Genomic DNA, 15,632 nt, shown 5'->3' with positions numbered 1-15,632 from the left:
CTGCGGCTCCACGCACTCTTGTTCCTCATTAACCCTGCCACCCTTGTCTCTCTTCATCTCTTCTACCCCGTCTCACCCTTCCTCTCTTCCTCCCGGTGCCCATCTCTCTCCCTCTGACCTTATTTGGAGACATATTAAAGATGGCTGTTGTGGTTGCTCACATGTCTGTTTGTTTTCCGACAGGCCATGTACCAGCTCGCTCCGGACGAGAAGAGGAGGGACTGTGGACTGAATCTTTTGGACACATACTTTAATAATGGGGTATGCAACACACACACTTGCTGAATAATAAGGTCATGGATACAGACAAAAGAAAATATTTGCTTACATTTAAACACAAATACGCATATAAAACTCTCTAGTTGTTTTCATTCGCTGATGTCAGTTTGTATTTGCCTTTGATTTTATTGCTTCATTACTTTTATCCATGACTATTTGCCAATGGTGTTCGACATACAGTTGACTGTATCAACTTTGGACTTAGGCCCCGTCCACACGGGCACGAAACGGGTTGTATCCGCTACAGTTCTCTATCGTATGGACGGTTCGTTCACACGAGGCCGTAACGGAACCGGGGAAACGGAGCCCTCAAACGGTAACGAGTCCCAAGGTGGGTAGATCTGCGGACGGAGCGCTCTGGGGGGGCAACCGGCTCTGTGTGTACGCCCTATACACCATAGCCCCGCTTCTCCTCACCCCCCACGTCACCCGCGTCATTGCTGATGTGTTTCGCCAACAACAACAACAACAGTGTTCCGAGTGTTTCGAGCCAGGTCCCGATATCTCGCAGGACAGTGCACCCAGCAGGAGCCTCCAGCAGACCCCCCCCCCCCGCACGGTTCCCTCGTCCCTTGGAAGAGGCGGAGAGGTGGGTGTTTTTCATCTGCTGGTGGACTACCAGGGTGAACGTCCTGCTCGAGAGCCAGGCTCAGAGTTAGTGGCAGTGGGTGCGGTGCACCTGCCTTTTACAGCAGGAGCACACGCTCGCCTCGGGGAGGGAGACAAAAAGAAACGGAGGCTGCCGAAACAGCCAGAGCCCCGTCTCTCCCCACCTCTGCTGCTCATCCCAGCGTCACCGTTGAATCCACCGAGGAGAATGAACAAAAGGGCAACTAGGCAACCATGCTCGGGAGGTCTTATTCGCTGCTTTTGATGTATTTTGTATATATCTCCAGCCGGGCGAGTGGTCTCCTGTGGACGGACACGTTTCATAAGGCGTTACCGTGTGGACGGAAGACTTTTTTGATATCGAATTTGATTCTTTCTCCGTTTCGTCTCCGTGTAGACGCAGCCTTAATCTTGTGTGATGCCAAAGATGTGTAATAACCCTTTTAAAGGAATGGTCCACTCATTAGATAATTAATCAAAACTTCAGTATTTAGTGAAACGTTATGTTTAAACCATACCCTGAAGAAATCAGCGATATTCCCCGGTAAATAATGATTTTATAGCTCTTTTTTATCAAGACCTGTATATTCCGTCTGGCCGCCGCCATGTTTGCCATTTTCAGTAGTCACGTGATGGTCGTGACGTCATCCATGCGTTCACTTTGTCAACACACGGAAACATGGCGGAGTATTTCAGTTCGGACTCGTCAGCAGAGGAACAAGTTTTGACCAATGTGAAGAGATTGGATGGGGGAATTCAGCCATACATATCAGTATGACAATACGACACCCTCTGTCCTAAGACCCTCACATCGTACAAGGAAAAACTTCCGAAGAAAACCCACAGTTTAAAGGGAACATGGGAGAAACCTCAGGGAGAGCAGCAGAGGAGGGATCCCTCTCCCAGGACGGACAGACGTGCAATAGATGCCGTGTATAAATTGAAAAGATAATACATTTGCAACATAAGTCGTCCAGATGTTTGGAAATGCATGTGTGTATAATAGGAAGATGATATAAGATACTATATGTATGCATGTAGTACCACCCTTGCTAGCGATTCCCTCTCTAGTTTAGCATACTCAGCTTCGTTGTCCCTGGCCATAGAATCACGATTTTATGGGGCCGGAAAAACTGGGGGGAAATACACACTAGCCGGTACTACGCTATATGGAAAGGCCACCAAAAACTGTCCTGGCCTGGACGCTAAAGGACGTTAAAACGGGACTAGCCGCTGCAATGGAAATGCGCTATAACATACCTTATTCTTACTCCGAGCACTACTTCTGCTCCTCCGTCGCTTCACACTTGCAGAGGGCGATTTCTCAACTGGCTGAACTGGTGTCCTGGTCGGTGATGACACCAGAAAGACCGATGGTACTGCATCTCCATTAAGTAATGGTTGTTCCATAAATCCCATGTTATGTTTTATCATACTCTCAGAGTAGTCGTCCGGAAATGTGAAATGTTCGCTGCATACATGAGCCTGTGAATCTCTCGGTTCGGGCCGGCCACATTTCGCTAGCCACTGCCTCTGAATGTACTTCTCACGCTTACCTTTTGGCAACAGATGGAACCGAGCGTTCCGTGGATTGTTCCTATCAGAATTGTGGCAATATTTCGCGATACAGTGAGGCATATTTGAAGAGAGAAACTACAGTAAATAACATGGAGATCAACGTGTCTTCGAAAACCAAACGCATGGTTTACGTCACGTCCGGAAAATGGCGGCGCCCACAGTGTTGATGTTATTTCGGTATATAATCAGTTTAAAATCACTGATAATGTCATCGGATTAAAAAAAAAAAAGAGAGAGACTGGCAGAGACTGGTCTGTTTTATCGGATGATCATTTTTAAAAAATGAGTGTCATGAGCATACCATTCCTTTTTAAGGAAGTGTGTTACTGATACTCGTGAACTACTGACACCTCTCTCTAGGTTGTGTTTCCACCTCTATTTTGGTTTGCTTCGATGGTTAATTAGCATTATTGGTGGGGACTCTATTTTGACTTAATTTCTCATGAAAGATGTTGACGCACACTTATAGCAATAGAATGCAGGAAACAAGCTGTCCTGTAGCACAAGTCAAAATAAATGGGTTAAAAATCGGAATACTTTATTTACCCCGGGGGAAATTGGGGTTGATTTTGTAACGGTTGCTCTTTTTTAAAATAACAATTTAAACATAAATAAATTTAAAAATAAAAAACGAGATTTGTATTTATCTATACACAAGACGTTAATGTAAAGTCAAATGAGTGTTATTACTGTTATTTTATTATAGTATTGAACTTTTTGTGAGATCACCCCTACATTGTGCTCATATTTGTGTTCTAAATAAATTACAAAATAAGAACAATATAAAAAGATTAAAGCAAGAATGTGCCATGAAAAAATATAATAAAATAAAGATATTTATATGAAATTTCAAGTTAACATCTTTTATTAGATAAAATAAATGAGTTTATTGTTAATTTTCACTCAAGTTATTTTTACTTGTTTTGTTCGCACCAAAACCACACCAGCTTTTTTATTTCTAAAGGGCATTGCACGTTGGTAGAGTTTACAGGAATATCACTTCTAACAAACGAAACCCAAGAGATGTGACCACAGCTCAAATGACCTGGCATTACAGGATCACAAACAGAAATAGACAAACTGACTGATAATGATCTGTTGTCTAGGACAGTCTGCAATCACATTACAGCATCATGTCACTTTATGTCTGTCCCTCCCTGTCCTCCTGCCCGCCTCACCCTCCTGTCTCTCTCTTTGTATCCCTCAAAGTCTGCAGCCCATCTGCCAGACGTTCCCCAGGAAGTGGTGGCTGGGTGTCGGGAGCGGCTGGAGCAGAGTCCATGTAAGGAGCTCTTCAATGACTGCACCAAGTAAGTCTTGATTTATTTTAATTTGTGATAACGGCGTCACCTAAAGAGTGGTGCAGCGTATGTTTGTTGGCCAACGCAGAGGTTAGCATCACAAGGCCTACCCTCGACAAAAAGCAATGAGATTTTTCCTTTAGAATTTTGAATATTAAAGAAAACAAGCTCTTGATAGATGCGCAGATTTTAAATCATGCATCCAACCAAAAACACATTCATAAAACAATTGACTTTGTCCTGGAAAGGCTAACATGCTAATTCCTTTCCAGGTTTAAGGACTCATTTGTGAGCCACTCTATATACAGTCATGTTCCTTCAGAAAGTGCATGTGTGTTTGTCGACTGTCTGGACTAGTGCACCCTGTCACTAGTGATGATGAAGCAGCTGGCACCTGGAGTGCAGTATTATACACTCACGCACAGTGGAGGCAAATGAAAAAGAGCAGTGGGCACAGCTAGCATCCGGACGGCTGGCACCAAAACAACAGCCACCTCAGTGTTCCCTTGCAGACACACTTTCACACACAAACACAGATTTACAAACACACACACATGTACACACACACACTCTTGCAGGTGTTTCTGCTTCCTGCTCTGAGAGCCAGGAGAAGCAAACAGACCCGGGATTATTACCCAGAATGTACTTCTCATCGCACAGAGTCGCACACATCCACAAATCCCAACGTAACTGTGACTCAGCCCGACAATTTCACTCTGTGTCACACAAAGGTTCTGTTGCCGTCAACTTTACGATGTATTGTGACATGTATAGCATGATACGTTTTCACATTTAACCTGGCAACGATAGATATAGTAATTACAATATAATACGTTGTTCAATTATATGGCATTTTCTGCTTTTGTTTTAGCTTACGCCGAACAGTTTTGGAGGGATAAAGTTATAAAATAACTATGTACATTTGATTAGATTCAAGATTATTTTTAAAAGTAGCACATTTTGGCAAATAGCTTGTACAAAGAATAAAAAAAAATTCTGTTTCCAATTTCCATTGAAGTTATATAGAAGAACTTGTAATAAAGGTACAGTAATCAGTCAGTTTTTGGAAGTTTATACTGCCTTGTTTATGTTTTAAGGACTTTTCACATTAAGTGCCAAGTAAACAATGTTTGTTTAAAGGTCCCATATTATACTATGTGATTAAATGCCATATTATGTTCCAAACATAAAATAATTTCCCAAATTGGGATCAATAAAGTATCCTATCTATCTATCTATCTATCTATCTATCTATCTATCTATCTATCTATCTATCTATCTATCTATCTATCTATCTATCTATCTATCTATCTATCTAACCACATCAAGCTTTATTTCTGAAACAGTATGGTACCTTTTACATCCCGCTTCTTTACACAGACTCTCCATTACAGCGTTAGCTCTGAGTGTTAGTGATACTTGCTAATGTAAACACAGACCTTATTACTTCCAAAAGACGTCACGCATTTCGGTATATGACGTCAAGTCCGCAGCAAATCTGGATCAGCTCCGTTGTACCCCCGTTTTTAGAGATGTGGGTAAGGAGGAAAAGAGAGAAGGTTGGCTTTTCTGACACTTTCGGACAAAAAGTGCATTTTGCACAACAGGTGACCTTTAAAGCGTAATCAGATGTAATAAGTGACTTGTGCAGTAATTCAAAACGTTTACATAACCTTTTTCATTTTTAACAGCTGTCGCTTGATGTGTTTGTATTCATTAATTACAGTATGAGCAATTAAAGACGGTAAACATTGGTAATATTCTGTTTGCTTATTGGTTTGTTGAACTTCAGCTTGGATGTCATTGGTTGTTGTTGCCTTTCCAAGTTTAATAAAAGTTGATCTGAGTAATATAGAAGATTGTCGAGAGATTCATAATTCTGGTAACACAATACATTTTCTCATAGAAAAAAACCCAGCAAAAATGATGCTGGATTGTGTAAATAAACTCTCATTGACTAGGTAGAAAATGACTGAGGTCTTCAGCCATACAACATATTTATTTTAGTCTGCAAACCATCTACAAAAACATTAATGCATGTATCACATCAATATAAGTACAATCCACGCCTCATGAAACGTATTGAGAAAAAACAGACCACTGTTTCCTCATTCCTCCCAACTTTGAGCCACACAGGCAGACAGACTCGGGTTGGAAATGCTGCGCCCAGCCTCTGATTCACTCGAGTTCCCCCGGGGATTACTGGAATCTGCTAGAAGGAGTTTAGGAGAAGTGGGAAACACGGTTGGGAAAACACTCAGTCAGGTTCTCAGCCTGCTCTCCTGTTCTGGCAAAACACATGAAGAGGGCTGCTGGATTTCTAAAATCAATAACCCTCTATGTTCACAAGCTTTCCAGGCTGATAGTGAAGGATATGTGTATTTCAATTTTCTTTATTTGATTAATTTCTTCCCCAATGTTGCTTGTGTGTGGCTCAATCTGGGAACATCAGTTTGAGGTTCAGATGAACACAACACGTCTGCCTTCTCTCTTTTCCATCTTAGGTCATGGTCTGTTTACCCCTTTTTCCCTTCCCCTTTGCATCTATTTTAACACCTCTGAGTAATCTACAGGGCACTGGGGACGGCAGAGAAATGGCGTGAGAAAGAGACAGTTCTCGGAAGTCAGTTCAAACTTCGAATTAAAACTGAGCAGAGAGAAAAGTGATATGCCCGGCAGAAAGCCCAGCACGAGGGGCCGAATTAGAAAGACCCACAGGGAGCAATGAACGCAGAGTAAATAGGTGACATTTGGAAAATGAGCAGAGAAATGGAAAGAAAGCGTTGAGGAGAGTTGAGTGTTTGTGTTACTGAAAGCAGCAGTTAAGATGTTTTTGAATGGGATTCCTGTTCAAGTTTGGTCATCACTTCTTCCACTATCATTAGTAGTTGTACTCCGATGTGGAATTTTAATTTCCTAAAATGTTCTTGTTCCTATATGTAATTCTGACCGGGAGCTTTTATCCCCCTCTGCCTAAAGGAAAGCATGGTGCTGCGCGTGGAAATGTGACTTTTTGGCCACACACCCATTAGCAGAAACGTATTAGCTCACTCACATTCTTCTGCTGCAGTGGAACATACGGTTATGTCATAACCAAGAGTAAAGCGCGGCCCTTCAGTACGTCAGGGCATCTTGTTGTTACGCGAATTGTCCGATCTTGACGAAGGTCCATTTCTTGATTTTGCTCCTTTTTTTCTTTTCCTCTCCCTGCTCCCTTGGACTAACAAAAGCCATATTGTAGCTGTGTTTATTTCTACTCCCAGTGGTGTCTGTCTGAGGCTGGACTCCAAGCCAGGCACTGCTTGTCTCCTGATTTTCTGGGGCCCCTTTCTTTCAGTGTCCGGGGCCGCTTTTTGTCTCGTAACACTGAGTGAAGCCTGTCTGCATGATAAGTGAACATTGATGAGAAGCTGAGGGCTGAGGACCTTTTAGTTATTTAGGCCGTGGGTTGAGATTTTAGACAGATTTAAGACTTGGAATTGAAAACATGTTATGGTACAGGTCAGACATCTTTCTTTTTAATCAATTTGAACTGCGATTTGATGTTCATGCTTTCAGTACAAACCCATGTGAGCTCAGGAGCAGCAGAGGAGATACAATCTGAAACTACTCCTTCGGAAATTCTACATCTACTCCGGATAGATTGAATGTCGTGTACAAAGCCACTGGGTCCCATGATGACATAATTCAGTTTGCGTTTACACGGCACAGTGTGCTCCCCTTGTGGAAACTCTCCACTCTCCAGCGTTTATTTTTGCCAAGAACAGCCACCCCACCAGCGCTGTTGTTAACCACAGGCAGCTTTCCTCTTCCTCCATAGTGATCGAGTCATTTCAAAATTCGGTCAAGGAAAATCTCTGTGCCGCAGAATATGAGCATCTCTTCAACTTTTGTGAGGCCAAGGCCAAATATCTGCTGTAACTTTCAAAGTTGTTTTTTTGCACAATACAGTAACTGTCTCTTAGGGAACAAATGAAAAAAACACATTGTCCCATATAAACTTAACAAACATACTTAAGTAATGACAGATTAATATATGATTCATACATATAAACAATAAAATAGATGTTTACCAATCCATGATTATATCAACAATAAAGATTACTTCTTTCTTTTTTTACGTGAACAAACCTCAAACTAATAATAATATTTATTTCAGGTGGAAATTATAATTCCAGATACTTTGAATGGCCTTTTAACTAGATGTTCTTTAAAATCAAATTAGCCTGCTTTTATTCTGAAATTACAACTGGACAGTTCGTTAAGATTCCTAAACAGCTCTTTTTAAAAGGGATGCATCAATTAGATTTTCTTTAATCCAGTACCATTATATGAAATTGTCACCCATATATAGACACAAATAAATGATCAAGATTAAAATTCATTAGGACAAAACTGTTAAATTAAAAAATAAATAAACATGTGAAAGTATGACTTTTGATTTTGAAATCACGAAAACATTTGTTATTTTTGAAACAACAGTTTAACCATGTTGAAATATGTTGAAGTAGTTTTGCATTTAGCAAGTTATGGTGCATGCAAAAAATATATATATCTGGGAATTGGATTTTCTTGTACACAGCGATTTGATAAAAACAAAGTCATTCATTTTACCTTGAAAACGTGTTGACTGAGAAGAAAGTTATCTATCAACAGCGAGGACAGAAACCATTTAAGTTACTGTGAAGCTCTTTCATACAGTTCAGTTCATCTCTGTTTTGTACAACTGTGTCAAATAGGACATGGTGTTTTAAGTCAAACAACATGTGTATTCAAAGCAGAGAAAAAAGGGACGCTAAGACCCCATTTACACGCAAGCGCATACGAAATGCAAACTAACCAAATAAGATATCAAAAAGGTATTCCGTTCACACGAGACCGCTCGGGAGCGCTGGAGACGCTGTAGTATATATGCCGGGCCTGTAAGTGGCGCTGTACTTTCGCCACAAAATATACCAAAAGCAGCGAAGAAGACCCTGAGCATGGTTGCCATGGTTGCCCTTCTGTTTATGCCCCGTGGTGGATTTAGCAACATGTAGTTCATGTAATTCTCCATGTCCACTTGTTGCTGATGGTTTTGGTAGAGGAGCTGTAGATTTTGCACTAACATCTGTAGCATGGTCAGTATCAGTAGCTACTGACCATGCTTCAGCAGTGAGCAGCAGAGGTGGGGAGAGGTGGGGCTATGGCTTCATCGTTATCAGGAAATGATCGTATAGAGGGCGTACACACAGAGCCGTTTGGCCCCCAGAGCGTTCCGTTTGCAGATCTATCCACCTTGGGACCCTTTATCGTTTGCGGGGTCCGTTTCCGCGTTTCAGTTACGGCCTCGTGTGAACGAACGGGCTATACGAAAGAGAAAAGTAGCGGATACAACCGTTTGCGTTCTCGTGTAAACAGCACCTAATATTAAAGGCTGGCAGGGTCAGGTCAAAGAGTCCTTACAGCTCTCAGTGGAGTGATGATGAGGCTGTGACCTTTCATGACCCATGCTTTCCTCAAAGAACTTCGTTTTTATCTCTGTTAACTTACATTTTTAGTGGTGATTACGTTTGAATAAATGACAATGGCATAAGTTCATGCAGACTCACATTCATGGGTGTGAGGTAAAGTAACATTAGATGTTGCCATGGGTGTATAAAGAGAAATGGATACAGCGTTAGAGGCCAGGCCATGTTTCTTCCTGTGAAAGTCGCTCTGTGGAGCATGAGGCCAAAATGGCCTGACTCTCAAGAACACAAATACCCATATGTTCTCTGGAGCTTCACTGGATCTTCTCTGGATCTTCTCTTGATCTTCTCTTGATATTCTCTTGATCTTCTCTTGAGCTTCTCTGGATCTTCTCTGGATATTCTCTTGATGTTCACTGGAGCTTCACTGGATCTTCTCTTGATCTTCTCTTGATCTTCTCTTGATCTTCTCTGGATCTTCACTTGATCTTCACTTGATCTTCACTTGATCTTCACTTGATCTTCTCTTGATCTTCTCTGGATGTTCTCTGGATCTTCACTTGATCTTCACTTGATCTTCTCTGGATCTTCACTTGATCTTCTCTGGATCTTCTCTTGATCTTCTCTTGATCTTCTCTTGATCTTCTCTTGATCTTCCCTGGATCTTCTCTGGATCTTCTCTGGATATTCTCTTGATCTTCCCTGGATCTTCTCTTGATCTTCTCTGGATCTTCTCTGGATCTTCTCTGGATATTCTCTTGATCTTCCCTGGATCTTCTCTGGATCTTCTCTGGATCTTCCCTGGATCTTCTTTTGATCTTCTCTTGATCTTCTCTGGATCTTCTCTGGATCTTCCCTGGATCTTCTTTTGATCTTCTCTTGATCTTCTCTGGATCTTCTCTGGATCTTCCCTGGATCTTCTTTTGATCTTCTTTTGATCTTCTCTTGATCTTCTCTGGATCTTCCCTGGATATTCTCTTGATCTTCTCTTGATCTTCTCTGGATATTCTCTTGATCTTCTCTTGATCTTCTCTGGATCTTCTCTGGATATTCTCTTGATCTTCCCTTGATCTTCCATTGATCTTCCCTTGATCTTCCCTTGATCTTCCATTGATCTTCTCTGGATATTCTCTTGATCTTCCCTGGATCTTCTCTTGATCTTCTCTTGATCTTCTCTGGATCTTCTCTTGATATTCTCTTGATCTTCCGGTGGTCTACAGCATCCATTGGACACAAAGAGCTTGTGTTTTTGCAGTCAACTGAATAGATGTACAACTTGTAGGACCTGTAGGAATAATTTAAACAAGGGCTATTCAAGTGTTTGTCCTGGCAAGTTCATTTACAAAATGACGTAGTACCACCGTTTTGCCACAGCGAAATAATTGCTTAAACGCCCAGCTCAACCTTTTTGCTCTTTGAAAACCAGTTTCCTATAAATCCCTTTTCCCGGTATTGACCATTGGAATGTCCCTGTTCAAACACATTTTATATTTCTGACCTCGTTCCACTGACAATGGCTTTGACCCTTATCACTGCCAGTGATGTCTGAACACACAAACACCAACAGACATACACAAGCACATTTAAGATTCAGAGGGTGGATTATGCGTGTGTTTGTAGTCATGGTAAAGGAACGCAGGCCAGATGTCTGTTCATCTGTACAGAAATTGTACATGTGCTTGCGGTTTTTCATTTTTTTCTGATGACATGTACATCTATATTTTTCCTTGTTATTAAATGATTTTCTCTCCCCCTCCCCTACAGAATAGTTCGTGATTATCTGAGTGGAGCTCCGTTTTCCTCCTACCACGAGTCCATGTACTTCTCTCGCTTCCTGCAGTGGAAATGGTTGGAGAGGTGGGTAGTCACTGCAGATTACACGCCCTGTAAAGCACACATGCAAACCATTCCTATATTAAATTACGCCTGTGATCTCACACACATACAGAAATTCCCTGTAAAAGGGTGCTGTCCAGTTCTGTGTTTGCAAACCAGAGAACACATTCAAACTTTTAATTTGAAGGGATCATTAGAGGGAAAACTACAGACAATCAAGTAAATGATTAATGAATGTAATAAAAGATAATAGAAAACTAAGATTACAGTCTGTAGTTTATAGAGAGTAGTTGCAGGAAAGATGCTCACACTAAAACACAAAGGTGGTTTAGCCAATCACTGTTTTTTCAGTGCGAGGGGTAAATAATTGATGATGCTTTACATAATGGCTGGGTAACTGTAGCAGGGTGGGACCCACAGCCATCAGGGTGGATTAATAATGTATTAGAGCATTACTCTGTCTGCGACATCACATGGTCTGAGAGAATGACGTAACTTGTCTGTTATTTTACGTCTCTTTTCGTCTCCTTTTCTTTTTCTTTCCATCCCTGCAGGCAACCAGTAACCAAAAATACTTTCAGACATTACAGAGTACTAGGAAAAGGTGGATTTGGCGAGGTGAGTGTCAATGAATTCACAAGTGATAACTTTGTATTTTGTGTCTCTATTGTGACATGTCTACATGCTTTAGGTCTTTCTTATACTACCTGTGCTGCAGCACCTCTTTTCACCCTCTGTCTGAAACCAGAGCCCAGTCTGCTCTGATTGGTTAGCTGGCCAGCTCTGTTGTGATTGGTCAGTTGCTTAGAGATGTCACGCTCCATAGCCAATGTGTCGGATCACTAGCTAATACAAGCTTGAGTGTTACATAGTGATGTCATTTTGCTACAGAAATAAACAAAGGAGTCCAGTGGAGGTGTTTCAGAGTGTGTGGGAGAGAAACTCTGGAGGGAACCTTTTAGATTTTAGCCTTTGCAGACCATTTACATGCACAAAAACCTACATAACGCACTACAGGGAAAAAAAGCACAATAGGGCCCCTTTAATGATTTAAGTTACTACAAGGAACATTAGCAGTTAGTTAACGCAGCACTGTTAATGTCTCCACTCCTGTGATGCTGGGTGGAGAAATATGTAGTCTGACATATTAACTTCCTTTTCGTTTTTTTCCCGTTTTTTTTAATAAAAGAATTTGTGTGTGATGGAGTTTCCTCGCTGCCTGTTTTCCAGGTTTGTGCCTGCCAAGTGCGTGCCACCGGTAAGATGTACGCCTGTAAAAAGCTGGAAAAGAAACGAGTGAAGAAAAGAAAAGGTGAAGCAATGGCACTAAACGAAAAACGCATTTTAGAAAAAGTTAACAGTAGTTTTGTAGTAAGTACTACCTTTTTCTTATTCAACCTTTCAACAGAATTGTACCTGTTTTTGTCTGTCTGTCTGTGTGTTTGTGAGTGTGTGTTTGTGGTTACGTGTCTGTGAGGGCATTGTTGTTTGTTAAGGCTCCAGGATCCTGCAAATGAAATTTGAAAGGCGTGTTTACAAAGGCTGTTGATCAGCTGTTAAAGGCAGTCTCTGGGACTCCAGCTCTGTTTGTTTAAAGACGTCCACGCCAGGTGGAACGAGCTTAAGGAAAGAAACGGGATGGGATAAAACTAAAAACAATTGTAACCAAAGAAGTTGCCAGGGACGGCTAGCAGGAATTTGCATAAAAGGCAGACAAGTCCAGGTAAACAGCTTACATTAAAAGCCATAGCAATTTATTTATTCTACCTGCGCAAACATGCCTTATTAGATTTCATTTGCAGCATAGTGGCAACCCTAATTCATCTGTGAATGTATCCTGTATTTGAATTGAACTGTTTTGCTGCCATATGTTTTAAAAAAACGGATTAATATGTTTTTGATGCACTGGTGGGTGATTGAAATATGCACAGTAGCTACAGCGTAGTATGGCAATACAAATCTGTCTCCTCCAACAAAGCAAAATGCGTTGTACCTAACATAAAAGTAAAATATATAAAATAGTGCAGTCGACAAATGGTTCAAGTAGGTTGCAGAAAAAAACCGTGGAATAAAAAAAGAAAGAATGTCAGATTAAATGACATGTATGGTAGAAAGTATACTGTATACTATACAATATATAAATATGTGGATATGAGAGCAGATGTACAAATGACCAGTGAATTATTAACATACAGTATTTGAATTGACTTTTACCGATTCATAATTTTAAATGTAGGTACTTTTGTGACGGGTGTGTGTCGTAATGTCAGGGACGATATTTTAGTTAACTGTCTGATTTAAAGTCATAGCCTGAAAACACTTATGGAAGTCACTATATTCTAAACCAGGGACACAATAGATATCTACCTCATTAACCCTACTTGCATTGACCCTCAAGAGTCAGTTCTTCCTGAAGCCCTTAGAACTTAAGTTAATTTGAGACCAAATCAATAATTGACATGATTTAGAATAAAAAAACAATGTGTAAAAACTCAGTCAGGACCGTAACTGAGCTTCAAAATAAAGGAAGAATTTAAGGAACAACCATTCCCAAATAACTTTATCAAAGCATTGCAGCTCTGGATCAGGAAATAAACCAAACTAAACAACTTGTACAAAAACCCGTAGGTGCGTTGTGATCGTCGAGGCGGCTTTGATAATTTCTAAAGACTGCATTGAAGTTTGCGCCACAGTTTATGTTTCCCTAAAGAACAACAGCATGAAGAAGAAAGTAGTATCGTTTCCAGCTCAAAGTTGGTGTGCCATCCAAAGAAGACAAATCTCTCTGTACCACCAGGCCTGGAGCTCTTAATGGGGGCAAAGCTCTTGGCTGTTTTTCCTATGGGGGATTTGTTATAAATCGAGCCATAGTCATGAGTAAGAGGTGGTTTTTGGCTGTCGCTGTAATGCCAAGCCTAAACGTTTTTTTCAGGGAGTCACCTAGCTTTTTCCTTTCTTCCATTCTGCAGCAGAGAACTGAACTGCAGAAATGTAGTGCATTTACATGACGTGTGAGCTAATACATAATAGGAACAGCTCAGGACTCCTAAAGGTTGATTGATATAACAAGTTATTATCAATAAACAAAAAATAATAACTTGATAGCTAACTATACAAATAAACGGTTATTAATATAAAAATAAATAAAAAATATATACATATACAGCAGTAATAAGATATATATCAATAGACTAATATAGAATGTATAGAATAAATTATTATTATACATAGTAGTTGCAGTGTTCAATTAACATTTAAATGCAGTGTGGTAGTGAATCAAAACAAAATTGAAATGCATTAATAAGTTATTCTCATTTGATTTTTATGATAGCAGTGCTTAAAATAAACCTGATACAAGAAAGATGGACTTTATTAGCTCTTATTTCTTAAATAAAAATACAAATAAGAAGTTTACAAACTCTAAACCATTGGCCACCCTCACTCCTCTCACTGTGTGCCTGTGATATTTGTCTGGTTTTATCCTGCCATCAACACGTTGTATATGAAAATGCCTGAATTTGAATCCTGCTTGACTACCCATGTTGACATCAGGAGCTGGAAAACTATTAACGTGTGCTTCTCTTTCCATTCCGTCCTAATGTACGCACGAAAAGGTGCTCCGGCAGGGGGAAAACGTAGCTTTGGCTCGGTGTTGTGTTCCTCTAGAAAAAAACGATTGTTCCGAAGACCAGAAAATTACAGCTCGATTAACATTCTTAGAGCATGGCGCGGAGCCGCTAGAGGGATGAGCATGATCATTTCTGGTCTGTGGGTCCGCGTGTATACTTTGTATATGTGTACATACTGTGGAACATGCTGTTCTACTGTTTAATTGTACAGCTCAGAGATATTGACATATGGTACAGTAAGCTGCCTCTCCATCTGAAGCTAACGGTTGTGTTTGAGTTGTATTACGTTTCGGATTAGTCTGTTTCTAATGTAGCATGAGCTATGTTGCGCGTCCTTGTTTTAAGTGAGTCATGGTAGAAGCATGTGTATGGACACACACACACACACACACACACACACACACACACACACACACACACACACACACACACACACACACACACACACACACACACACACACACACACACACACACACACACACACACACACACACACACACACACACACACACACACACACACACACACACACACACACACACGAAGAGGCTGGAGTGGGCTTGATACAGGACCTCAGACTTGCAGTTCTTGTCATCTGGGATTGGCACATGATTGTCTGTGTGCGCGCTTGGGTATGTGTGTATTTCTCTGTGCTGCAGGCAGAACTGATGACTCTTCATGTGCCTCTCTACCTACGAGAGCAGCTCTGTTGCCTAGCAACACTGACCAAACAGCAGTAGCAAGGAGAAGAGTCAAGAGCTCTCTCAAACCCCTCATTTCTCTCTCTCTTTCTGTTTCTGTCTTTTTATCTCTCTCTCTCTCCCTCCCTCCCTCCCTCCCTCCCTCTCACACCCATCATTTCTCTCTCTTTCTTTATTCGCCTTTACCTTTTTTTGATCAGCGCATCACACTATTAGACAATACATACTGCTAGCTTTCTGTAGGTTT

The 15,632-nt window shown here is 40.9% G+C and overlaps 1 protein-coding gene across 3 annotated transcripts in view; it reads left to right on the top strand.

Annotated features, from left to right (window-relative positions):
* The window catches only part of grk4 (G protein-coupled receptor kinase 4), a 56,182-nt gene that overhangs the window by 25,439 nt on the left and 15,111 nt on the right, over positions 1-15,632 (top strand). For all 3 annotated transcript variants that reach the window (XM_034090009.2, XM_071204984.1, XM_034090071.2), the window contains exons 4-8: positions 184-261; positions 3,676-3,776; positions 10,982-11,074; positions 11,608-11,671; positions 12,284-12,424. In XM_034090009.2, coding sequence (XP_033945900.1) covers positions 184-261; positions 3,676-3,776; positions 10,982-11,074; positions 11,608-11,671; positions 12,284-12,424 — 477 coding nt within the window. The remainder of the gene's footprint in view (positions 1-183; positions 262-3,675; positions 3,777-10,981; positions 11,075-11,607; positions 11,672-12,283; positions 12,425-15,632) is intronic.

This window comes from Pseudochaenichthys georgianus, chromosome 1, assembly GCF_902827115.2.
Source record: "Pseudochaenichthys georgianus chromosome 1, fPseGeo1.2, whole genome shotgun sequence".
Classification (NCBI taxonomy): domain Eukaryota; kingdom Metazoa; phylum Chordata; class Actinopteri; order Perciformes; family Channichthyidae; genus Pseudochaenichthys; species Pseudochaenichthys georgianus.
The sequence above is the reverse complement of the archived record's forward strand: the minus strand, read 5'-3'. Positions and strand labels throughout refer to the sequence as shown.